This window comes from Fragaria vesca, linkage group LG3 (assembly GCF_000184155.1).
Source record: "Fragaria vesca subsp. vesca linkage group LG3, FraVesHawaii_1.0, whole genome shotgun sequence".
In the NCBI taxonomy this organism is placed as follows: domain Eukaryota; kingdom Viridiplantae; phylum Streptophyta; class Magnoliopsida; order Rosales; family Rosaceae; genus Fragaria; species Fragaria vesca.
Genome location: NC_020493.1, coordinates 2,124,719 through 2,147,565, shown reverse-complemented (window position 1 = coordinate 2,147,565; position 22,847 = coordinate 2,124,719). Strand labels below are relative to the sequence as shown.

At 40.6% G+C, this 22,847-nt stretch overlaps 6 protein-coding genes across 6 annotated transcripts; 3 read left to right on the top strand and 3 right to left on the bottom strand.

Annotated features, from left to right (window-relative positions):
- LOC101302530 lies at positions 1-913 on the bottom strand. The gene has a single exon (XM_004293443.1). It carries the CDS (start codon positions 911-913, stop codon positions 221-223), a length of 693 nt encoding a protein of 230 aa, XP_004293491.1. The 3' UTR covers positions 1-220.
- Positions 914-1,783: 870 nt separating this feature from the next.
- On the top strand, positions 1,784-5,021 carry LOC101300033 (putative F-box protein At3g58860-like). The gene is made up of 3 exons (XM_004293434.1): positions 1,784-2,913; positions 4,479-4,652; positions 4,749-5,021. The coding sequence occupies exons 1-3, from the start codon at positions 1,951-1,953 to the stop codon at positions 4,968-4,970; spliced, it is 1,359 nt and encodes a 452-aa protein (XP_004293482.1). The 5' UTR covers positions 1,784-1,950; the 3' UTR covers positions 4,971-5,021.
- Positions 5,022-5,512: 491 nt separating this feature from the next.
- LOC101308557 (F-box protein At5g07610-like) lies at positions 5,513-6,814 on the bottom strand. Its single transcript, XM_004295326.1, has one exon. The coding sequence runs from the start codon at positions 6,812-6,814 to the stop codon at positions 5,513-5,515; it is 1,302 nt and encodes a 433-aa protein (XP_004295374.1).
- Positions 6,815-8,333: 1,519 nt separating this feature from the next.
- Positions 8,334-10,199, top strand: LOC101308269 (F-box/LRR-repeat protein At3g26922-like). Its single transcript, XM_004295325.1, has 3 exons — positions 8,334-9,293; positions 9,697-9,867; positions 9,972-10,199. Exons 1-3 carry the CDS (start codon positions 8,334-8,336, stop codon positions 10,197-10,199), a joined length of 1,359 nt encoding a protein of 452 aa, XP_004295373.1.
- Positions 10,200-11,604: 1,405 nt separating this feature from the next.
- Positions 11,605-13,936, top strand: LOC101307973 (F-box/FBD/LRR-repeat protein At3g52680-like). The gene is made up of 4 exons (XM_004295324.1): positions 11,605-12,522; positions 12,864-13,037; positions 13,157-13,357; positions 13,661-13,936. Exons 1-4 carry the CDS (start codon positions 11,605-11,607, stop codon positions 13,934-13,936), a joined length of 1,569 nt encoding a protein of 522 aa, XP_004295372.1.
- Positions 13,937-14,196: 260 nt separating this feature from the next.
- Positions 14,197-15,559, bottom strand: LOC101307678 (F-box protein At5g07610-like). The gene is made up of 2 exons (XM_004295323.1): positions 15,285-15,559; positions 14,197-15,217 (listed from the first exon to the last, which is right to left on the bottom strand). The coding sequence occupies exons 1-2, from the start codon at positions 15,557-15,559 to the stop codon at positions 14,197-14,199; spliced, it is 1,296 nt and encodes a 431-aa protein (XP_004295371.1).
- Between the last annotated feature and the right edge of the window lie 7,288 nt (positions 15,560-22,847).

The following is a 22,847-nucleotide window of genomic DNA, read 5'->3' as shown; positions in this document are numbered from 1 at the left end:
GAAGTTCAATTCTTTTTCCATTTCGATAACAAAAGAAAGATTACAAATGAGTACAAATTCATGCTCTTTTACAACAATTCTAAACTTACTCTAAACCTATTCAACCACTATATCCAAAACTATGCATTGTCACCATAATTACACACAAAAATACCGAAAACTAACCAAATCAAATTTAAGCAATTTCGAAACAAGAAGAAGAGAGATTTACCAAAATTTTTCAAGGTGAATGCTTAACTCTCATTATAATCCTTGTCATTCTCAATCCAGTCAAAGTTACATTCATGGCGCCAAGAAACCTGGAATTCCGAAACAGCCCCGCAATCTCCTTCACCTCCCCATCCCCACACTCCTCCACCGCCACCGCGCAGACCCCGCCGGGCCTCACCGTCCTCTCCATCTCCGCCGCGAACCTCGACGGGAACAGCGCCTGCTCCAACCTAGCACTGAACGCGAAATCAAACACGTCGTCGAAGAACGGCAGGTTGTGAGGATCGGCGCGGCTGACGAGCGGCGGCGATTCGAGAAGCTCGAGGCCGGTGACGTCAGCGACGCCGAGTTGGGAGAGTGCCATGACCTCGTGGCCGGCGCCGGCGGAGACGCAGAGGGCCTGGGAGTGGTTATGGAGGAGGCCGATTTGGTGGAGGGAGTGGAAGAAGAGGGAGAAGGAACGGACCTGATTGCGCCACGTGGAGGAGGACCAGAGGCGCTTGTTTTTCTTGTGGAGGGGGAGGTGCTGGCGGGGGCGGTGGTCGCAGGAGTGGCGGGGGAAGCGGAGATGGGGCTTTGGGGGGGAATCGGGTGCGACGCAGGTGTCGGGGGTTTCGAGGAGGAGGAGGATGAAGGTGAAGGTCCCGATGACCAGGGCGATGTAGGAGAGGCGCTTCAGGAAAACCTCTATGTGATGATCCATAGCCAACAAATCCAGGTGAATCGGATATGGGAGGTTTTTGCTGAAACTAATCTGTGGATGTTGCTACTCATCAGACACGTGGCGGTATTTTACGTCGTCTTGCAGAGAAGCCCTCTAAGTTCTGATAATTAACAGATTTTTTACTCGAATTTTTTGTTAACACCAATTACGACTTAAAACATCTATTATAACAGAAAATAAACTCATCAAAATTAAAAACATCTAGAGCAACCATGGACAACTTTTTCATCCAAGTAATTAGGGTACAAAAGCCGTGCTCTAAATTCATAATCGCATCTGCAATAAAGTTAGCTTTGAGAACATACTTGAAAGTTATCTCAAACGCTAATATCTGAATATATCAAAAATCGAATCCTCCAAAACCGAGGAGACAACTACGATTAATTGAATCTATGATTAGCGTGCATCTTCTTCAACACAAATTGACAGCAACTATTACAAAGAGCATGGTAGAGGTCATCTTGAATTTCACTGCATTCTCCAACTGGAACAATACTACAAAAATGTTCTAACAATGATGGGTGAACCCTCATGATCTCAACTTGCAACTATGGTCTTATTGCAGATAATTGAACCATCAAAATTCAACTTAGCAACTTATTATGAGGAGGAACACACCATATAACATTTGAGTAATCCGAGTAAGTTGAAGTAGCAAAAAAAAACACTAAGCAACTGCATTCTTATTGTAGATAACTAAACCATCAAAATTTAGTTTAGCAACTTGCTATAAGGAAGAAGACACCTTATAATATTTGAGTAATCCGTATAAGTTTAAGTAACAGAAGCATCAAACTCGATTTCTATGTATCGGCAAACCTTACTATTTAAGGTTTAAATTTGGTGATTTTTCCCCCAAAAAAGAGAAAAGAATAAAGGTTTAAATTGCTAATATTCTGACTATACGGACTAAATGTGCAAAATACTCTAAAATGCAAGACCGAACGTTCAAAAATGCATAAGCCTATAAAACTAATAAAAGAGTGTACTGACATGCTTGGCCATTTCCAGAAGCCATGGAAGCAGGCACTACTGAAATTGAAGCCCCAAATCCAAACCCTAATCGAAACCTAAACGACCTCCCAGCCGAAATCCTGATCCACATCCTCACCCTGATCCCAACCTTAGAAGCCATCCGCACCTCTCTCGTCTCCCGCCAATGGCGACCCCTCTGGTCCCGTCTCCCCTGCCTCGACTTCCCCTACGACCTCTTCCCGGTCAACAATGACGCCGAGCCCCTCCCCGTCACCAGCCACCGCTTCGCCGAGCTCGTCGACCGCGCTCTCATCCTCCGCCCCCACTCTCCCATCAAAACCTTCCGCCTCTCCTTCATCTTCTACCACTACTACACCTCCCACGTCGACTCCTGGATCCGCTGCGCCCTCACGCGCTTCCAGGCGCGTGAGCTCCACCTCGACTTCTTCGTCCAGAGACAGTATCATCGCCGCAGCCAAGGAGACTCCGCCCCGCGTGACCTGTACGAATTCCGTTTCTCTGTGCTAAGAGAGAGCTGTGTTGAGAGTCTGAGGCTCACCAACGTTGATCTTGCTTTGCCGGCGAGCATGTGCCTGGGCTCGGTGAGGTCCATGTTTCTTGAGGACGTGAGTTTGACGGACCAGATGTGGGAGCTTTTGATAAAAGGCTGCCCCAATCTTGAGGATTTGGAGCTTCAAAATGGATTGGTGGAGCAGAACATGAGGATATGTAGCACAAGTCTTAAGAAGCTCAAGTTTGGGTATTTTTATGACTGTGATGATAAGAATAGTCTTGAGATTGATTGCCCCAACCTTGTTTCGCTAAGCTTTGATAACGTTAGCTTCACTCATTTTCGACTGAAGAATGCTTCGTCCCTGGTTGAGTTTAATCTTAGTATCGTGCACCACGTGTCTAGATACTATGATTTGTGGAGTAGGACTGTGAAGCTGCTTGGATCGGTGCCGAATGTGAAGCGTCTTAATCTGCAAAATTGGTGTTTCAAGGTAATTTTCTGGCTTTTGCTTGATTCAAGTAATGTGTTACTGTTTCCGTTTTGGTGTATTTTGGGCTGTTTGCATTTATATGTTTATTTGTATGCTGAAATGTTTTGAGAATTTGAGATGTATGGGGCAATGTACAAAGCTAAATTTGTTCTTCATACTTAGGGAGTCTAGCTGTGAAATAATGAAAGAGACTGTATCTCCTAAAAATTGAAAGAGAGAGAATAATTAGTTCTGATCTGAAGAAATGGTCCTTGCTTAGTACTCATAAAACATTCATGAATTGAAACAAGTTGCTGGGGGACTGGATAGTAAATAAAAAGAACCTGGTTGTTTGCAGACTCTAGTTCTCTAACGTGCATGTCTCTGACCAGAGTCGGGGTCATTTCATTGCTATAAACTTTCTGAATGATATGATTTAGTTACATTTTTGTGATGTGTGTGTGTCAATTTTGAAAAGGACTCTACTGTGATCTATTGCTTATTACTTCCACTATACAGTCATTTATCTTTCTGCATCTAGCATAGTGCTCATGGGTTGATATCTCGAGACAACGCGATTTGTCTAAAAGTACTTTTGATTATAGTGCCTTACTGCCTTATTACTTCTAATGTGATATCCTGAAATTATTAATTAGTTCTCATTCAGAATGTTTGATTAAGATGTTGTATCTGAAGGACATTGTTTGAAGAATGCTGTCTTTATGGCATTGCATTGTAGCATTGCAATCAAAAATTGTTAATCTGTTTTAAAAGGTGATTGCTACCCATTAAACTAGGAGATCTTTTAAATATGATATTTTTGTTTCTTCTAGATCTTGATGACTGGTTTTAATTGCTTATAATATTTTTGTTTATTCCTTAGCTAATTAGCTTCTATCATCAGAGCATCCTTTCCTAACAAGTTTTGTATTCCACATTGCTCTCTCTTTGAGCTTGGAATGTGTTATTTGTTGGTTGGTTGTTCCCTCATCTAGTAGATCAGTAGAATTAGTATCCTTAATCAAGTATATCTTGTTATTTATAAGCTGCTCTTTTATTATATCCTCACTCTCTTCTCCAGTTGCATTTTACTAGTCTCATCTTCTTAGAGCTACCAGTGAATAATCTTCTTCAGTTCATGTGGTTGTCATCCTCAATTACTAGTATCCCAATTCAAGCTTTTACTGTACAATTTACTTTCTTGTTTTGGTTTCTCTTGATAATTTGCATTTAAGTGACTTTATGACTTAAATCATCATGCATTGATGCTTTAAACGTTTATGTTTGTTATGTGTGGAGCTGATGTGTTTTAGACTTTTAGGAGAACCTTACTCCAAAATTTATATGAATTACCGTCTCAACCTATTAGCTAAGAACAGTTTAATCCATAGTTCAGGTTGTTTATTGAGTAGTATCTTGAAACAACCTGAGAAAGTTTCAAATTTAACTTATGTTTAACCACTGGTTTCTAATGACATACTATATTATTGAACTTCTTGAATTGTTTTTATTTTTTTTATTTTTTTATTTTTTGGATAGGAACCTCTTGTAATACTTCACTGTTTGCTTCCTATGCATATTGTCAGTTGCTGACATCACAGGATTCTTTCCCAAAAACTTTTATGATCCGCAACCTCAGTCTCTTAGAGCTACGGACTGGGTATACTCAACATGATCTGGTTGGCATGGCTGCACTACTTGAACTTTGTCCCAATCTTGAGACATTGATTCTTGATTACCTTCTCAAGATAGAAGTCGATGTGAGTATTTTGACATACATGCTTGCAGCAAGCCTATAATGATCATTCCTTTTGTTTTTCCTGATCTGATATAAACTTTGATCTTATCATTTCCAGGAGAGTTTACCAGAAGAGATCTCAAATAAACCAGTTAATTTGAACATACCAAGACTCAAGGAAGTTAAGATGCTGAAATTTTTTGGATCAGAAGATGAAAATAAGTTTGTGACTTTATTGAAAAAGCATGGAGTTGTCTTGCAAAAGATTACCCTTTTTCCTTTCAAAATCGATGGGAACTCATGCCACCAATATCCTCCGGTAGTTCTATGTAGAATGTAGAAAGCCTCGCGAATGTGAAGTAACAGGATCTTCTTCTCCATAATATAGTAGTATAGACTTTGAGCTTTAGATGGGAAATCGGTTGCCACATTTCTAACTAATTCAAGATATGTGATTGATATGGAGATACAATTCTACTCTGACTATTTAATCTTTTAAAGTGGTAAAATCTTTTATGATATACATGTTATTCTCCTTGTTGAAGATGGAGTTATGAGAAGAGAGGATGGCTCATATGTATAGCTGGCTCTGCTCATCGTGCGCGCTCAATACCCTTTTTTGGTTTTTGGTCTGAATAGGTCAAGTAGCTTAATCTGTCCAATGAAAGTTACCTGCTTTAATTCAAAAACATTAAGTTCAACTGATCGAGACATGAGAACTTTCAGAATCTAATCTATGTTAACATCATTTGTTAAAGTTATTATGAGTAACACAAATAAGTGGAAACAAATACTTCCATCAATAATTGTAAGAAATTCTTGATACAAATCAAAAGGTACATGCCAACAGCACCAAAAATAGAAATATATATATAGAGACCCTCAAACACAAGCCAGAGTCTCCATATAGGGATAATAACCGACTTTATACATTTTAGTATCCTCTATGGTTAACACAGAAGATGTCTTGAAGTTCTTATCCCTAAGATTATAAGATATGACCTTACCGGGCATATGCAACATCATAGTAGTTGAAGGATCCCCGAACTCTTCTTCCCTCTCACGAGAAAGGCACAATATAACAAACGGATCCAAATTACATTGAGGAAGAGCCGTCGGATTTAGATCAACATGATACTTGATAAACCAACCAGAGTAGTCCTTCCCCATCTCCATCACATCAAACTGAGTGTTACAATGGCTATAAACCTCAATCAAGTACAAACGGCCACCGCAATCCCCAAAGTATCTATGAACCAATATCGGCCACACAATGGGAGTCTTGAGGCCACGATTACGACACTCCTTCAACGGTATGTTCTTGACAACCGTAGGAACTGGAGGAGTAGCAGCCACGACTAGAAAATTTTCTTCACCTATGTCAAAGTAGTGCAATACATCAGATTTTAATCTAGAGAAGTTACCAGCTTTCTTGCAGAAAAATAATCTATTTTTAGGGAATCCTGCTCTATTTATATCTCTTATCCAATGAACTGCGCCGTTGCTGTACACAGAGCCTTCCCTGCTTCTCTCATCAGAACGAAAGTAGCGCAGCTCGGAAGAAAGCAAATCAGCAACATGTTTCCACTCTTGAGTCTTAGACGAATATATATGTATTTTTTGGTGGAGAGTTCCATTGAGCGTAGTCACACAGACCAAGGTGTAATGAGGAGATTTGGAAGGTTCAAAAGCCAAAGCATAACGTTCCCAACTGTTAAACGAAGATGACGTCGGTGAAGAAAGAGCCAAGAACCTTTTGGTTGCGGGATTAACAACAAATACGCCAGTAACGCCACGATTTGGTCTTCTTACAATCAAATCCTTTTCTCTTCTTACTATGCTGGGGGAAACGCAGCATAGAAAGAGGCCATTGCAGGACTGGATAATCTTCAACCAGGAGCCATCGGTGAAGGAATCGTTAAAAGTTTTGAACGGATTCCAACCCGATGGGATTTCACGGTGATCAATAGGAATGCTCTTGAAGGACCCGGCTTCGGTTTTGCTTGAGACGAAAGACGTTATCTTAGGATATTTGAGGGTGCGGAGGTTGGAGATGAGAGATTGCCAATGCTTGGAGACGCACTTGAAACGCGTAAGAGATTGTAATGGCACTGACTCAAGGATCTGCGTGAGGAGCTCTTCGATATTGGCTACGGCCTCTGCTGCTTCTGAGCACTTCGACATTTTTCTTCCTTTTATTTAGGGTTTTCAATTGCGCTGTGGCTTTCGTTCAACTACATGCAAGGGTTCTCCTCAAATAAAAGAATAATAATGTAGGGTAAAATAGTTGGATCCCCCAGCCCGTTAGGCCCAGCCCAGCCGGAGACCGCCTAGTCACATCTCTTGTCCCCCTGGCCCGCACTATTTATTTTTTCTTCTATTTTTCTTGTCCCATTCAAATCCGTTTCGCCGAGCCCGACCCGCCTCTCCTTACTCGACTATACTCCCTTTCGCGGCAGTACCGTACCTGAACTTTGTCCCAAACTTCAGACAATGTTTACCTTCAGAAGATAGAGGAAGATGTGAGCTGTATGACATACATAGTTACAAGGACTATATGTTTCTTATATGACTTAGGTTTGTTGCTCTTATTATTGTTCTGCAGCGCTGCAATCTAAACTTTCTGATTATGTTGAAAAGCAAGGAGGCCTTACAGACAGTGGCGGAGGCAGGAATATATATGAATGGGGGCAAAAAAAAGTTTCACTTACTCTCTCATGGTCTCACATTAATCTTTCTTTCCCATTCATCTATATCTTAGCTAGGCTCTTATATGTATAAATGCCATCTACTTCTGCAATTTGTTCACTCGATAAAAAAAAAAAACACTTTTCTAAAAAAAACTTATGAGAAGGTATGGAAAAGTTATAAACCTAAAGAATATTAGGGTAAAAATAGAAGAAAAATTATTCAAAATAGAAGACGTACTTGTATCCATGATCTATGTGTAAGATCAAACACAAGATCGATCTAGTCTTTAGTCATTAAAAAATAAAAAACTAAATTTTACATGAATATAGGAAAATGCATAGAATTTCGGAAAGAAAGATATACATTGAGCAGAAGGAGAGGATAGAGAATTGTATTTGTTGAGCTAATGAGATATATATCATATATATGATCATGTTATGAAGATAAGAAGAGTAACAAGTGGTGAGGATCAACGTTTAGCTTTTTAATTGTATGCAGGAACCAAGTCCTTATAATATAGGCCATCATGTATAGACATGTTCCAATATTTTACTGGGGGCACAGAGAAGGTATTACAGCAGATTCCAATATTTTACTGGGGGCCCTTTGCCCCCACTGGTGTTACATTGGCTCCGCCATTGCTTACAGAAGATTACCCTTTTTCCATCAGATTTTCATTAATTGTGAGGAACTCGGACATTCCTCCGGTAGTTCTATAATGTGGAGCTCAGAGTTCCCATCAATCTGAGCTTCTTATATAACTATCGGAGGATGTGGGGAACTTTGAAGCTCAGATTGTAGGGTTAGAGTTAAACGAGGATAGGAAGAAGATGAGAAAACTCTATGCCTGAGAGAGAAAGGATGGAAACTATGAAGGGTACTTTCGTAAGTTGCATTGAATATGGCACAATAGCCGCGTCTTTATCTCCATGAAATCCTAGGTTGGTTAGACAAGTTTTTATTCTTATTAGGAGACGATACTCGACGAAAGAAACTCTCTCTCTCCAAAGCCATGGCGGGAGAGACGAGCAGTCAAGTCCTCCTCCTCCACGCCAAACGCCTCCGCAGAAGCCTCAACGACCTCCCGGACGAGATCCTCCTCCACATCCTCTCCTTCTTCCCCACCGTCGACGCCATCACCACCTCCCTCACCTCCCGAAAATGGCGACTCCTCTGGTCCCTCGTTCCATCCTTGAACTTCTCCTACGAGCTCTTCCCTCTCGCCGGCGACTCGTATCCTGACACGACTCAGGTCGAGTTTTTCGCCGACTTCGTTAATCGCACTCTCATTCTCCGCCCCGACTCCCACATCCACACCTTCCGCCTCTCCTTCATCTTCGAAGACGGCTACGAACTCCATGTCAACTCTTGGATCCGCTGCGCCGTGACACGCCTCAAGGCGCGTGAGCTCCTCATCGACTTGTTCATCAACGAAAGCTACCACGGTCGACATAGCTGGTATTATGAGTTTGATTTCTCGTTGCTGAGATATGGACGTGTAGAAGTATTAAGGCTTACCAATTGCTTTCTCTCATTGAAGACCAACATGTCCACCATGAATCTCTGCTCAATGCGATCAATCTATTTTGAACGAGTTGATCTGACGGATCAGATGGTCCGGGATTTGATTTCCGGGTGTCCGAATCTCGAGCAGTTGGAGCTCCGGAGCTGTGTGAGGTTGAAGAATTTGGTTATAAGTAGCAGTAGGATTAAGAAGCTAGCTCTTGGGTATGATTATGGCTCTGAATCTAAGGAGAGCATTGAGATTGAGTGCCCAAATCTTTGTTCGTTGAGTTTTAGTAACTGTAGTTCTGCTCAGTTTGTCCTTAATGAAGCGCCGGCCCTGGTTGAGTTTCGTGTTGTTTTTACTCGCTTCACTGTTAAGTACTTTGATTTGTGGAGTAAGATTGTGAGGCTACTGGAGCAAGCGCCTCATGTTGAGAAGCTTATTGTGCAAAACTGGTGGTACAAGGTAATGTTCTGGCTTGATCATTTTTTTCTCTTATGTTTTGATTTGGTTAAGCTAGCTGATTTACTTTAGTGTACATACGACAGTCTGTTATAAGTTACTTATATTCATACAAATCTGTACTGAATAGTACGTTATAGTGTTATACTATCTGGTTTCATTTCGCATACGGATAGGTATTCGATCGAAGGGATGACTTCAGAGAATTTAGTAGTATATATCCTCATTGTTGGATTTGACATTCGATCACCTCGATCTATTGCCTTTTATCTAGGTTTGATGAATGTGTTTTAAATGACTTTGTAATTTAATCACATTGTATTAGATGACTCGTTAACCTGTTTGGTTTGTGTCTTTGATCACTGCTTTCTGATGGCACCTTATTACCAACTGCATATGGTCTCAGTTTCTGATATCAAAGGATCCTTTCCCAAAAGATTTTACGCTCAACAATCTCAATTATTTAGAGCTTCGAACTGGTTATACTCGATATGGTCTTGTTGGCATGGCTGCACTGCTTGCACTTTGTCCCAATGTCCAGACAATGGTTCTTGACTACACTGACAAGACTCACAAGGTAAAAGAAGATGTGAGTACCCCTATATAATGTTTATTATTGTTTTAATTTGATCATGCTATACAGCAGCATATATATCTAAACTTTGATCTGCTGATATTTAGGAGAATTTACTAGAGGAGTTATTGAATGAAGTTATGTTCAACATGCCAAAGCTGAAGAAAGTTACAATCATAGCATATACTGGAACACAAGTTCAAGTTAATTTGGTGACAATTTTGAAAAGGCAAGGGGTAAAGATTGAACTTGTGCCAGTCAATTTTGATGATAATAACTCGTATCCTCCTGGAGTTGAATTTACAAACCCTCCCCAGATAGAATTTCTCCCATGAGCTTCTCTATGAAATTAAGTTATAGACACAGTATTAGGGGCGAATCGATGTGTCCCAAACTTTTTATTGACGTCTTGCAACATAGAAGTTTGATTTCTTTTGTGGGTTTGCTTTCTGTTAATCTTACCAGAAATGACAATGTATATGACTGTTATAGACATATTATCGAAACATGGATGATATCTCTTGCTCAGTGAAATTCATACGTTGATACGTATGACTCTTTTATCACCATTGGATAGTAGTCATAGCTAGTTGAGAATTTTCATTTTTGTTTACGGCTGTTGCTAAGGAAGATTTGATAAGGGGGTTCTAGTTGTACCTCCAAATTTTCACCATGTAAACGTCATCTCCAACCAGGAGCCGTCTCCGAAGGAATCGTTAACAATTTTGAACGGATTCCAACCGTATGGGATTTCAAGGTGATCGAGAAGGGATGCTCTTGAAGCACATGGAATCGGTTTCGCTTGAGACGAAAGCCAACATCTTAGGGTATTTGATGGTGTGGAGGTTGGAGATGAGAGAGTGCCAATGCTTGGAGACGCGCTTGAAACGAGCAAGAGATTGTAACGGCACCAACTCAAGGATCAGCGTCAGGAGCTCTTCGATATCGGCTACAGCTTCTGCTGAGTATACGAGCGAATGTGATGACGTTCTTCTTTCTTTCCTTGTCGCCATCGAAAATCAAGCCTCTGCTTCTGTTTAACTCATTGTACATGTAATATATAAGGGTTCTCGTCTCAAACAAAACAAAGTAATGATGGATCCCCCAACCCGTTATGCCCGCCAACTCATAGTAATGATGGAAGTTCGTGTCAATACTTGATTTGAATTGTTGTTATATATATAACAATGATTGATAACTTGTTTGTGTTATATAGCTAAGAATACTTTTACTGAGTGAAAGCTCCTCATCCTTATATATTATTGATCATGTGCGTACGAGGTAAAGAGAGTCGTTAAGAATTACAAAAGATTAGAATGAGATAGATTTTGTTTCAATTTATGTTATTTTCTTTTACTTTTCTCACTCACGCCTCAAAATTCGCGTCAGGTGTTTGGAAACCACCAACATCGGATTTAGGGCGTGACACTGTCTGACTACGCTTTGCCGAACGTCAACGAGGCCAGTACCCCATGCAAGCATGGCAGCGTAGCAGGATGAGCAAGATCATACAGGGAGAGAAGAGCACGTTGAGCTGAGAGGGAGAGAGAGAGAACGCGGTTGGCTGTTAAGGTTTTGAGAACCGGCATTCTAACATTTGAAGACTATAAAGGCATGTGCCGATGTGCGGCAACATTTTTGAAAACGATTTAAAATAAAAATTTTAAAAAATTATCAATACCGAAGTTCGAATAATTATAAGATCTTCTAAAATGCCAAGCAATCTCCACGAAATCAATCATGGCCGAAACGACGAGCAACCAAACCACCAATGGAGCCCTAACCGATCTCCCGGAAGAAATCCTGATCCACATCCTCTCCTTCCTCCCGACCTTGTACGCCGTCCAAACCTCTCTCGTTTCCCGCCAATTTCGATCCCTCTGGTCCCGCGTTCCCTCCCTCGACTTCTCCTACGACCTCTTCCCCTCCGCCGTGCCCGACCCGACCCGCCTCTTCGCTTCCTTGGTCGACCGCGCTCTCCTTCTACGCTCCATCTCCCCGATACAAACCTTCCGCCTCTCCTTCCTCTACTACTACCGCTACAGCTCCCACGTCGACTCCTGGCTCCGCTGTGCCGTCACGCGCTTCCACGCGCGAGAACTCCACCTCGACCTCTACATCGACAAAGAGTACCAGAACGAAGTCAGCCTCGATGAGATGTACGAGTTCCCTTTCGCCGTGCTGAGAGACTCGCGCGTGGAAGTTCTGAGCCTCACTCGCTGCTACATCTGGCTGCCGGCGGACATGAACCTCGTCTCAATTAGGACCGTACATCTGGAACGGATTGAGATGACGGATGAGATGGTTAGGGATTTGATTTCGGGGTGTCCCAACCTGGAAGACCTGGAAATTCACGACTGTCATGGAATGGAGAATTTGAAGATATGTAGCCAAAAGCTCAAGAGGCTTGCGCTCGGGTACTTCTACGATTGTGATGAAAGGAACACGGTGGAGATTGATTGCCGGAATCTTTGGTTTTTGAAATTTGATTGCTGTAGTTTTACGCAGTTTCGGCTTAAGAATGCATCGTGTTTAGTTGAGTTCCATATTGGCATTGTTCACATGGAGCAGTACTACTGTTTGTGGACCAAGATGGTGAAGCTACTGGAGCAAGCTCCTCATGTGAAGAGCCTTAATGTGGAGAATTGGTGGCTTAAGGTAAGTTTCTTGCTTTGCGATTTTCGGCTATTTACATTCTCGTTTTGCATCTACTTGTTGTGTCAAAATTTGAGGTACGTATAATGTGCTGAGGCTATGGAGTTGTGTAGGCTTTGGTTACTAACAAAAGACTTTGGCAATACAACTTTGGCAACTTTTCAAGTGCCCAATTTGCAGGTTTAACCTGTTTGGTGCTGCTTTGAAACAACTAGAGGGTCTTTCGTGTTTAATCATTTCAAGATGAATCTGTTTGCTGTTGTTTGACCTCAGATTTTTAGTCCCATTATTTTATCTAACTCCTTGTAATATTACACTAATGATTTATATGCATAAATTATCAGTTTGTGATATCAGAGAATCCTTTCCCGAAAAGTTTCAAGCTCCAGAATGTAAGGCTATTAGAGCTACGAACAGGGTATACTCAATATGATCTTATTGGGATGGCGGCACTGCTTGCACTTTGCCCCAATCTCGAGACAATGATTCTTGATTACCTTCACAAGATAGAGGAAGATGTGAGCTCTATGACATACATAATACAATAATTGTAGATGTTTTGATATGACTAAGGTTGGTTGTTGTTCTTAGTATTGTTGTGGAGCTGCAATCTAAACTTTGATCTTCTCTTTTCCAGGAGAGTTTACCAGAAGAGATCTCAAATATACCAGTTAATTTGAATATACCAAGACTCAAAGAAGTTAAGATGCTGAAATTTTTCGGATCAGAAGATGAACATACCTTTGTTACTATGTTGAAGAAGCAAGGAGCTGCGCTTTGGAAGATTACCCTTTTTCCTTTCAAAATCGAGGGGAACTCTTGCCACCAATATCCTCCGGTAGTTCTACGTAGAAAGCCTTGCCAATGTGAAGTGACAGGATCTTCTTCTCCATAATATAGTAGTAAAGACTCTGAGCTTTTGATGGGAAACAGGTTGCCTCATTTCTTACTAGTTCATGATATGTGATTGCTATGGATATACATTTCTTCTCTGATTGGATTATCTTTTATCTTTTATCATATACATGTCATTCTCCTTTTTTAATATTGTTTTCTGAATGAAAGAATGAACTTTCTTGATATCAAACAAAGAAAATTGGAAAAAAGTTACTGATGTACGTTAGTCTGGGAACTTTGGAAGGATAGAAACAGCAAGCTTTGGGATGGTACATCTCAGAATGCACATGCAATGATGGTTGGCACTCTAAATTGGCATAGTGAGTTTCTTAAAGCTCAGCAAACACAGGTTCAAAAGTGTACAGTATTGGATTCTGCTACCTCAATAAACAAGCTCAAAAACAGTGTTGATGGAGCTTACTTGCCCTCTCAAAATATTGGGGGTATTGATGGAGTTATCAGAAGAGAGGATGGCTCATTTGTAGCTGGGCAAGCTGGCTCTACTCATCATGCTCAATAGGTCAAGTACCTTAATCTATCCTATGAAAGTTGCATGCTTTAATCCAAAAACATTAACTTCAACTGATTGAGACATGAGAACTTACAGAATCTAATCTATGTTAAAATCATTGGTTAAAGTTCTTGTGCACATATGTGATTATGAGTATCACAAATAATATGAAACAAATACTTCCATTAATTGTACGAATTTCTTGATACAAATCAATTATCAAAAGGTACATGCCAACAGCACCCAAAAATATAAATATAGAGAAACCCTCAAACACAAGCCAAAGTCTCCATGTAGGGATAATTATCAAATTCATGATACATTTTAGTATCCTCTATAGCTACCTCAGAAGATGTCATGAAGTTCTTATTCCTGAGATCATAAGATATGACCTTACCGGGCATATGCAACAGCAGAATAGTCGAAGAATCCCCGACTTCATCATCCTTTCCCCTCTCAGTCTCACAAGAAAGGCACAATATAACAAAAGGATCCAAATCACGTTGGGGAAGAGCCATCGGATTGAGATCAACATGATACTTGACAAACCAACCAGAGTAGTCCTTCTCCATCTCCACCACATCAAACTGAGTTTTACAATGACTATAAATCTCAATCAAGTACAAACGGCCACTGCATTCCCCAAAGTATCTATGAAACATTCTCGGAAACTCAATGGGACTCTTTCCGCCATCACGACACTCCTTCACCTGAATGTTTTTCACAACCATGGGAACAGGAGGAGTAGCAGCCCCGACTCGAAAACTTTCTTCACCAATGTCAAAGTAGTGCAAAACATCTGATTCTTCCCTAAAGAAGTTACCAGTTTTGTTGCAGAATGATAATCTTGTTGTGTCTCTTATCCAATGAACTGCGTCGTTGCAGTATACAGGCTCCTCCCCGTAACTCGGGGAGGAAGGCATATCAGTAACATGTTTCCACTTTCGAGTCTTAGACGAATATATATGTACTTTTCCGGGACTTGAAGAACTTTCATGGTGCGCGGTCACGCAGACTGACGTGTAATGTGGAGATTTGGAAGGTTCAAAAGCCAAAGAATAACTTTCCCAAGTGCTAAACCAAGAGGTCGGAGAACAAAGACGCAATAATTGTTTGGTCGTGGGATTGACAACATATACGCCACGATGTTGACTTCTTATTACCATGTAACCGTTTACTTTTCTGCTTCTGCCTTCAGGAACACGGCAGAGAAAGAGGCCATTGCAGGACTGGATAATCTTCAACCTAGGGACGTCATCGTCTCGGAAGCGATCGTTAATCTTCAACAACCTGCAGGAAGAGTTGCTCAAGGAATCGTTAAAAGTTTTGAACGGATTCCAACCGGATGCGATTTTACGATGATCCAGAGGGATGCTCTTGAAGGACCTGGAATCGGTTTTTCTTGAGACGAAAGCCAACTTCCTGGGGTTTCTTCCTGGGGTTTCTGAGGGTGCGGAGGTTGTTGATGAGAGATTGCCAATGCTTGGAGACGCACTTGAAACGAGCAAGAGATCGTAATGGCACCGACTCAAGGATCTGCGTCAGGAGCTCTTCCATATTGGCTACGGCTTCTGCTGCTTCTGAGTATACGAGTGAAGTTGATGACATTTTCCTTTCTTTTCTTTTCGCCATCGGAAACCCTAAGCCGAGTACATGCATTTTCCCTACTATAGAGGGTTATTATCTTCTAAAAGAAAATAATAATACAGGTTAAATGATGGACCCTCAACCCGCTAGGCCCAGCCCATCTGGTGACCGCCTAGCCACACCTCTTATCCGCCTAGCCCACAGTATATATTTTTTCTTCTATTTTTTTGTTGTCTCGTTCAAAAACAACTCGCTCTCGCCGAGACTGACCCGACCCACCTCTCCCTTCCTCCCGTGACAGCTCCAACCGTCACGCCTCCACGTTGTCAACCTCGATCAGATGTACAGGTTATTTTTGTAAGGATGAAACCATTAAAGGATATTTTCGTAAGTTTAATTGAAATTGGCAGTAGCGCGCGTCTTTGTCTCCATGAAATCCAAGGTTTTTTTTTATGAACCATGAAATCCAAATCCTAGGTTGGTTAGGCAAGTTCTTATGTCCTTATTCTCTCTCTCTCTCTCCAAAGCCATGGCAGGAGAGACGAGCAGTCAAGTCCTCTTCCTCTACGCCAAACGCCTCCGCTGCCCAAACCGGAGCCTCAACGACCTCCCCGACGAGATCCTCCTCCACATCCTCTCCTTCTTCCCCACCCTCGACGCCGTCACCACCTCTCTCGTCTCCCGTAAATGGCGACTCCTCTGGTCCCTCGTTCCCTCCTTGAACTTCTCCGACGAGCTCTTCCCTCTCGCCGCCGGCTTGTATTCCGACACGAATCAAGCCCAATTCTTCGCCGACTTCGTCGATCACACTCTCATTCTCCGCCCAGACTCCCACATCCACACCTTCCGCCTCTCCTTCATCTTCGAAAAAGGCTACGGCATCAAGGTCCACACGTGGATCCACTGCGCCTTGACACGCCTCAAGGCGCGTCAGCTCCACATCGACTTGTTCATCAACGAAAGTTACCACGGTCATCGAGACAGCTGCTATTATGAATTTGATTTCTCGTTGCTGAGAAGTGGACGTGTAGAAGTATTAAGGCTTACGAATTGCTTTCTCTTATTGAAATCCAACATATCCACCATGAATCTCTGCTCAATGAGATCAATTTATTTTGAACGAGTTGATCTGACGGATCAGATGGTCTGGGATTTGATTTTGGAGTGTCTGAATCTCGAGCAGTTGGAGCTCCGGAGCTGTTTGAGGTTGAAGAATTTGGTTATACGTAGCAGTAGGATTAAGAAGTTAGCTCTTGGGTATGATTATGATATAGCTCTTGGGTATGATTATGATAGTGAAGCTAAGAAGAGCATTGAGATTGACTGCCCAAATCTTTGTTCTTTGAGTTTTAGTGACTGTAATTCTGCTCAGTTTGTGCTTCACGAAGCACCGGCCCTGGTTGAGTTTCGTGTTGATTTTTCTTGCTTGACTGTTTAGTACTTTGATTTGTGGAGTAAGATTGCTAGGTTACTGGAGCAAGCGTCTCATGTTGAGAAGCTTATTGTGCAAAATTGGTGGTACAAGGTAATGTTCTGGCTTATGCTTGATCATTTTTTTTTCTCTTAACCTGCAATTTGGTTTGTGTATTTGATCACTGGTTTCTGATGGCACCTTATTACTAACTGCATATGGTTTCAGTTTCTGATATCAAAGGATCCTTTCCCTAAAGATTTTGAGCTCAACAATCTCAACCATTTAGAGTTACGTACTGGTTATACTCAATATGATCTTGTTGGCATGGCTGCACTGCTTGCACTTTGTCCCAATGTTCAGACAATGGTTCTTGATTACACTGACAAGATAAAAGAAGATGTGAGTACTCTTATGTATGTCTATTATTCTTTTCATTTTATGAAGCAGCATATCTAAACTTCGATTTGCTGATGATATTTAGGAGAATTTACCAGAGGAGTTGTTGAATGAAGTTGCGTTTAACATACCAAAGCTGAAGAAAGTAACAATGGTAGCATATACTGGAACACAAGTTCAGGTTGATTTGGTGACAATATTGAACAGGCAAGGGGTAAAGATTGAACTTGTGTCTATCAATTTTGATGATTATAATTCATATCCTTATGCAGTTTAGATTGAATTTGTTCATGAGGAGCTTGGTTTTATGTCCTCGATCTCCTTGCTATTGTGTTTTTTTTTTCTTTGGAATAAAATTCATTAGAGGGTGAGCCGTTTTGGCTGATCCTCTGTCCCAAAAAAATAAAAAATAAACTCATATCCTCCTAGAGTTGCATTTACAAACCCTCCCCAAATAAAATTTCACCCATGAGCTTCTCCATGAAATTAAGTCACAATATTAAGGGCAAATCGATGTGTGTCCCAAATTTTTATTCACGTTTGCTAAACTTACTTATATGATTGATTTCTCTATTGAGTTTGTTTTCTGAAGAGGAAAATTAATTTTACTAGCAATTGACAATGTATGTGACTGTTGTAGTCATTAGGGCTGGGCGTGGGTTGGTCCTGGTCGATTTTGGGCCAAAACCGGATTCGATCCGGATTGATCAGGTTGACGTTTTCTTAGGCCGACAACTGTTTTTTTTTTTTTGTATGGACCGAATAAATCAGGTCACCGAATTTTCAGTTCGACCGGGGTCAGTTTCAGTTTAAAACCGTTTTATAATGGGCTTTATCAACAAACTTGAATAATTATAAAACTTAACCCTTTCAGTATTCATCTTTATATCAAAACATCAAAATTGAACAACTTGTTCACGACTGTTAATATTATAACCATAATCTACTAACATCTAAATTTCAAATAACCTGTTCATAATAAGAACTTATGGCAACCAAACCAGAATTGAATCGTTCAAAGTTCAAATTTGAATTCAAATATTCAAAAACTAGAAATCTGGAATATTAAAGCTATCACAACCAAATTGAAATTGTTCTAAGAAAAACCAGAACTTTGAAAAAAACAAATTAACATTTTTACTGGACAGTAAATGTTTACACCCAAATTAACATTTTTACTAGACTGTAAATGTCTCGAGTAAATACGAGCCAAATTTGTGGTTTACGTCACATATTATCGACGAGCCCATAATATTGGGTTTAGATGGTTGTTAGCCTGCCTACAAAGTCATGCGAGCTAGACAAAGTTTGCATGTGGTATGACTTTGCGTGGAAAAGGCACTTCACATGAAATCAAGGAGTGGACTTCGCATAGAAGATAGAGTCCTAAACTTGGAAGCGATGTATGCAAGCAAAGTGTAGAGTTCGCGTGCTAAAAGCAACGTTTGCATGGGATGCTGGACGTAGTGGTTATCAAGTAGCTAGCTTATCCATATTACTCAATCATTTAATAATTGTTCATTATAGGACGTGCGTGGAATAGAAGGTTATGAAGACTAGCTACATCTTTAATTGCATTCAACAAGGAGTCTGTATGTAGCAATGACTGATCACACTTGTCATATTCCGACTCTTAAATTTTTTACCTTATTTACTAGCTTGGTATTAATAAGAAATTTACCGTCTTTGTCAATGAGTTTATAGTTTAATTGAGGGGTTTTAGGGGACGACTTTTTTGGTGGAGTTATTCGTAGGAGAAAAATGTGACGACTATAAAAATTAATGGTAATTTTAGCTAGTAAAAGGTAAATTTTATTAGGGTATTATTTTTGGGGTGTTAATTTTAGTGTTGGGTTTTAAATGTTTTGGGATGGTGGAACCGGTTGGAAAAGTCCAACCCATATTTTTCTCTCCTCTTCCTCGAGTTCTCTCCCTGCCAAAACTTCCAACCGCCCGTCCGTCGCGCGCTGTCCGGCCACCGCTGACCGCCGCTCCAGTCCCGATCAGTCGGCCTCTGACCCAGCTCCCATCCTAGATCGGTGAGAGCTCCCCTAGTGCCGCTGTGAGGGAGAGTTGCCGCCCGAAAGTCCCGACTGTCCAAAGCTCTCTGTCGCCGGAACTTCCTCCTCCGGCCACCAATCCGGGCAAGCCCTAGATGGTTTTGAAGGCCTTCAACCCAGTTGCCTTGCCCTAGGAGGACTCGGTCCAGTTTGCTTCAGGTGAGGAGAACCGGTGAGTGGAAGTTCTAGGGCTTTTTGTGATGTTTTTGTTCAATTGACCTAGTTAGGCTTAGAATTGGTGTTTGTGCTAGTTAGGAAAGTTGTAGAGAGGGTTGAGAGGAAGCTGTTGTTAAAATTTGGTAGGCATTGGAGGTCGCCGGAATAGGCCTCTGACCGCCGCTGTTTATGGGATTTTTATGGTTTTAATTGTGATATATTAAGGGGAGTTTAATGGTGTGAAGTTTGAAATTTTTGGAAGAGTTTTGGATAGGTTTGGGATTTTTGAAAGATTGGTGAATTTGGCAGTTAATGGGGCAGAATCCGACCATTGGATTTTCCTTATTATTGTTTGGAATGTTGAAATAAAGGAAATAAGGGATAAGCTTAACCCTAGAAAGGGTAGTGGGTTAGGTGGAAGAGTTTTGTGTTATATATTTAAGTATTATTTTTTCTGAAATTGAAGTTTGGTCCTAAGCATGGTTTTGTGCCAGGATTCGAGGAGACCTCACTTGAGTGGAGAATTGGATTTCGTCGGGCTTATGCCTAAAGTTGTGAGTGGACTTTGTTTTTAATTGAAAAACATGCGATGAATTATTATGTTGATCATTTATTTCTTTTGCTGAGATTTATTTCTTTCTCGGATATTTGACAATTTTCATCTTTTGGAGAGTTACCGAAAATGAGTTTTTCGGTGGATATGTATTTTGGTTATTTATGAGTATAGTATGTATATAAATGCTAGCCAGCCATACGTGCTTGATCCGTCATAATGAGGAAAAATATCATTATAGCGTGACGTGAGTGTAAGACACAAGCGTCATAGCCCTATATGAAAACTACTTTATTTTCTGATTTATATAGGTTTTCATATAGGGAGTCCACACGTATATATACACTCGTCCTCTTCGGTTATAATAAGGAAAAATTTTATTATGATGTGACGTGAATGTTAGACGCAACCTTCGTAGCCTTGTATGAGTTTCTACTTTTCTAATTTGTTCATAGAATTCATACAAGGAGTCTGACGAGTGTAAATACATACACATATATGTTTATATATACTTTAGCCTGAGAGGCTCCAGTTCATTGAGTTTGGAGACTAGCCAGAGCTAGTCATGAAATTGCCAAGGTATGAGTTGAGCGCTTTTGAGTTTTTCGCATGCAGCATAATTTGGGAATGCATAAATATTTTACTTATTAATTTATTTTTGTCCACTCACTCTAACGGTTTCAAATGTTTTCCCCTGGGCCATTCGTTTTAAAAATGCCCAGTATGCAGGTTAGCGTAGTTGAGGTCGGGTGTACATGGAGACGAGGCATAATCAATAGTATAGTTTCCGCTCATATTTCTATTTCTAGTTTCTATCTCCTCTAATAGAGTTGCTTTGAATCTGTGATTGATGGTTATGAGATTTTTTGCTAGATTAGTAAATACAAGTTGGGAGATGTTATGATTTGTGGGGAGCACAAAGGCTCCAGGAGTTTATTGGGTTGGAGTTGGAACTGTTAGAAGTGTTTGCATGTGTTTTAGTTAAGAAGGGTTGTCTATTTTTAAGGGAGGTTATGCCAAAAATTTTGGTAAATTTTCCTTGGAGGTGGTCCCCGCAGGATTTACTTCAGGTTTTAGGGTGAAATCCGGGGTGGGTCTTGACAACGCCAAGTTTCATGCATATCCATAATTTGGTTGGCATCGCCAACAGAATCATATCAAAGGTGATGATCCTTGTCGCCTACAATATCTCACCCGTTAAAGACTTCTACAAGTCTTTGACTCGCTTTGGGCCAACACATGTGGCCTTAAAATAAGTCTACGTACGTGATTGGAACTGCGTCACCCAATTAGGTGGTTGCTAAGTAAAATGAAACTATATGCAACTCAACCGACCATGCATCAAACACCGAATCCTTATCAACAACTAACGAATTCACCTCTATATAAGGGAGTTCGAGGATCTGGGCTACACACTCTACAATCTACAAACACAATTACAAACTATCGACCTTGTTGAAAACCAATGCTACAACATCTTGCCTTAGCACCCTTTTACTTTTCAAGCTCTCCGAAGTCTTTGCCTTTACTTTCCAGGTTCCCCGGAGCCTTTGCACCTTTACTTTACAAGCTTACCGGAGCTTCTTGTTCTCATTTTCCTTTCCTTTGGTTATTCTGCTCGATCCAAACCGCGAGTATCGATATCTGTGGCGGAGAAGTTACTGTAAATCCTCGTCTGCGAGGTGGCACCGGAGCCCTACTTTTGTTTGATTAGAAGCACAAGTTAACACACTACAACAACTACTACATTTCGCGTCTATGCGGTGACACGCCCGCATCTCTATAAACATTTGGCACAATTACTCTTCTCTCCTTGTTGAGAAGCGTGGCCAAAACAATAGCTAGTTATTTTTGGAAGGGCTTTCATATGGTCATGATTCTCAAATGGATTTAACCTTGAGATTTTTAATCGTTTAATTCAACATTGAGATTCTCAAATGTACGTATTAATCGTTTACTGATTAACAGTTTACCTCCAATGGTTGCAACGTTATACATAAGCTTCTTCTGAATTTGCATTATCGGTTTAATTGCATTTGTCTTCAGACTCTGGCATCAAAGGATCCTTTCCTCAAAAGTTTTATGCTCCACAATCTCAACCATCTAGAGCTATACACAGACTATACACAAAATTTTCTCGTTGGCATGGTTGCACTGCTTAAACTTTGTCCTAATCTTGAGATGATGGTTCTTGATGACCTGGAAACATATGTGAGTACTATGACATTCATAGTTACAGCAATGATCAATGGTAGCTGCTGCTGGGCTATATATATATATATATATAGCTTTGTTCATTAATTATTTTTCTTTTATTGAGCTATATTTAATTTTTTTGATCTTCTATGTTTTAGGTTGGTCAATAGTGTTCACTTGGTCAGTTATTGACTAAGAGATTCATTGTCAATCACCATTAAATTTACATCCAACTGGTGAAAACAAAACAACCTCTATGTAAAAATAATACTCCCCACCATTAAATTTACATCCAAAAGTGACTGACTATGAATCTCTTGGACAATTACTGACCAAGTGATCATGACTCAGGTTGGTAGCATACCAGAAGAGTTCCCAAACAAACCAATTCAATTGAAAATCCCAAGGCTCAAACATGTTACGATGAAATCTTATAATGTATGGAGATCATGGAATCAAGATCAATGTAATTTTTTGACTATCATGAAAATGCAAGGAGTGGCCTTGGAAAAGACTGTACTTGTGACTAGCTCACGTGGCGAAGAGGACATTGTAATT

What these genes read in the sequence shown, in the direction of transcription:
- LOC101302530 (XM_004293443.1), bottom strand. Translation starts at nt 913, where the DNA reads ATGGATCATCACATAGAGGTTTTCCTGAAGCGCCTCTCCTACATCGCC.
- LOC101300033 (XM_004293434.1), top strand. Translation starts at nt 1,951, where the DNA reads ATGGAAGCAGGCACTACTGAAATTGAAGCCCCAAATCCAAACCCTAAT. An exon ending in TGCAAAATTGGTGTTTCAAG is followed by an intron (nt 2,914 to 4,478) that starts GTAATTTTCTGG and finishes GCATATTGTCAG; the next exon opens with TTGCTGACATCACAGGATTC. An exon ending in TTCTCAAGATAGAAGTCGAT is followed by an intron (nt 4,653 to 4,748) that starts GTGAGTATTTTG and finishes TATCATTTCCAG; the next exon opens with GAGAGTTTACCAGAAGAGAT.
- LOC101308557 (XM_004295326.1), bottom strand. Translation starts at nt 6,814, where the DNA reads ATGTCGAAGTGCTCAGAAGCAGCAGAGGCCGTAGCCAATATCGAAGAG.
- LOC101308269 (XM_004295325.1), top strand. Translation starts at nt 8,334, where the DNA reads ATGGCGGGAGAGACGAGCAGTCAAGTCCTCCTCCTCCACGCCAAACGC. An exon ending in TGCAAAACTGGTGGTACAAG is followed by an intron (nt 9,294 to 9,696) that starts GTAATGTTCTGG and finishes ATATGGTCTCAG; the next exon opens with TTTCTGATATCAAAGGATCC. An exon ending in ACACTGACAAGACTCACAAG is followed by an intron (nt 9,868 to 9,971) that starts GTAAAAGAAGAT and finishes GCTGATATTTAG; the next exon opens with GAGAATTTACTAGAGGAGTT.
- LOC101307973 (XM_004295324.1), top strand. Translation starts at nt 11,605, where the DNA reads ATGGCCGAAACGACGAGCAACCAAACCACCAATGGAGCCCTAACCGAT. An exon ending in TGGAGAATTGGTGGCTTAAG is followed by an intron (nt 12,523 to 12,863) that starts GTAAGTTTCTTG and finishes ATAAATTATCAG; the next exon opens with TTTGTGATATCAGAGAATCC. An exon ending in CTTGCCACCAATATCCTCCG is followed by an intron (nt 13,358 to 13,660) that starts GTAGTTCTACGT and finishes GAACTTTGGAAG; the next exon opens with GATAGAAACAGCAAGCTTTG.
- LOC101307678 (XM_004295323.1), bottom strand. Translation starts at nt 15,559, where the DNA reads ATGGCGAAAAGAAAAGAAAGGAAAATGTCATCAACTTCACTCGTATAC. An exon ending in GAGCATCCCTCTGGATCATC is followed by an intron (nt 15,218 to 15,284) that starts GTAAAATCGCAT and finishes CTCTTCCTGCAG; the next exon opens with GTTGTTGAAGATTAACGATC.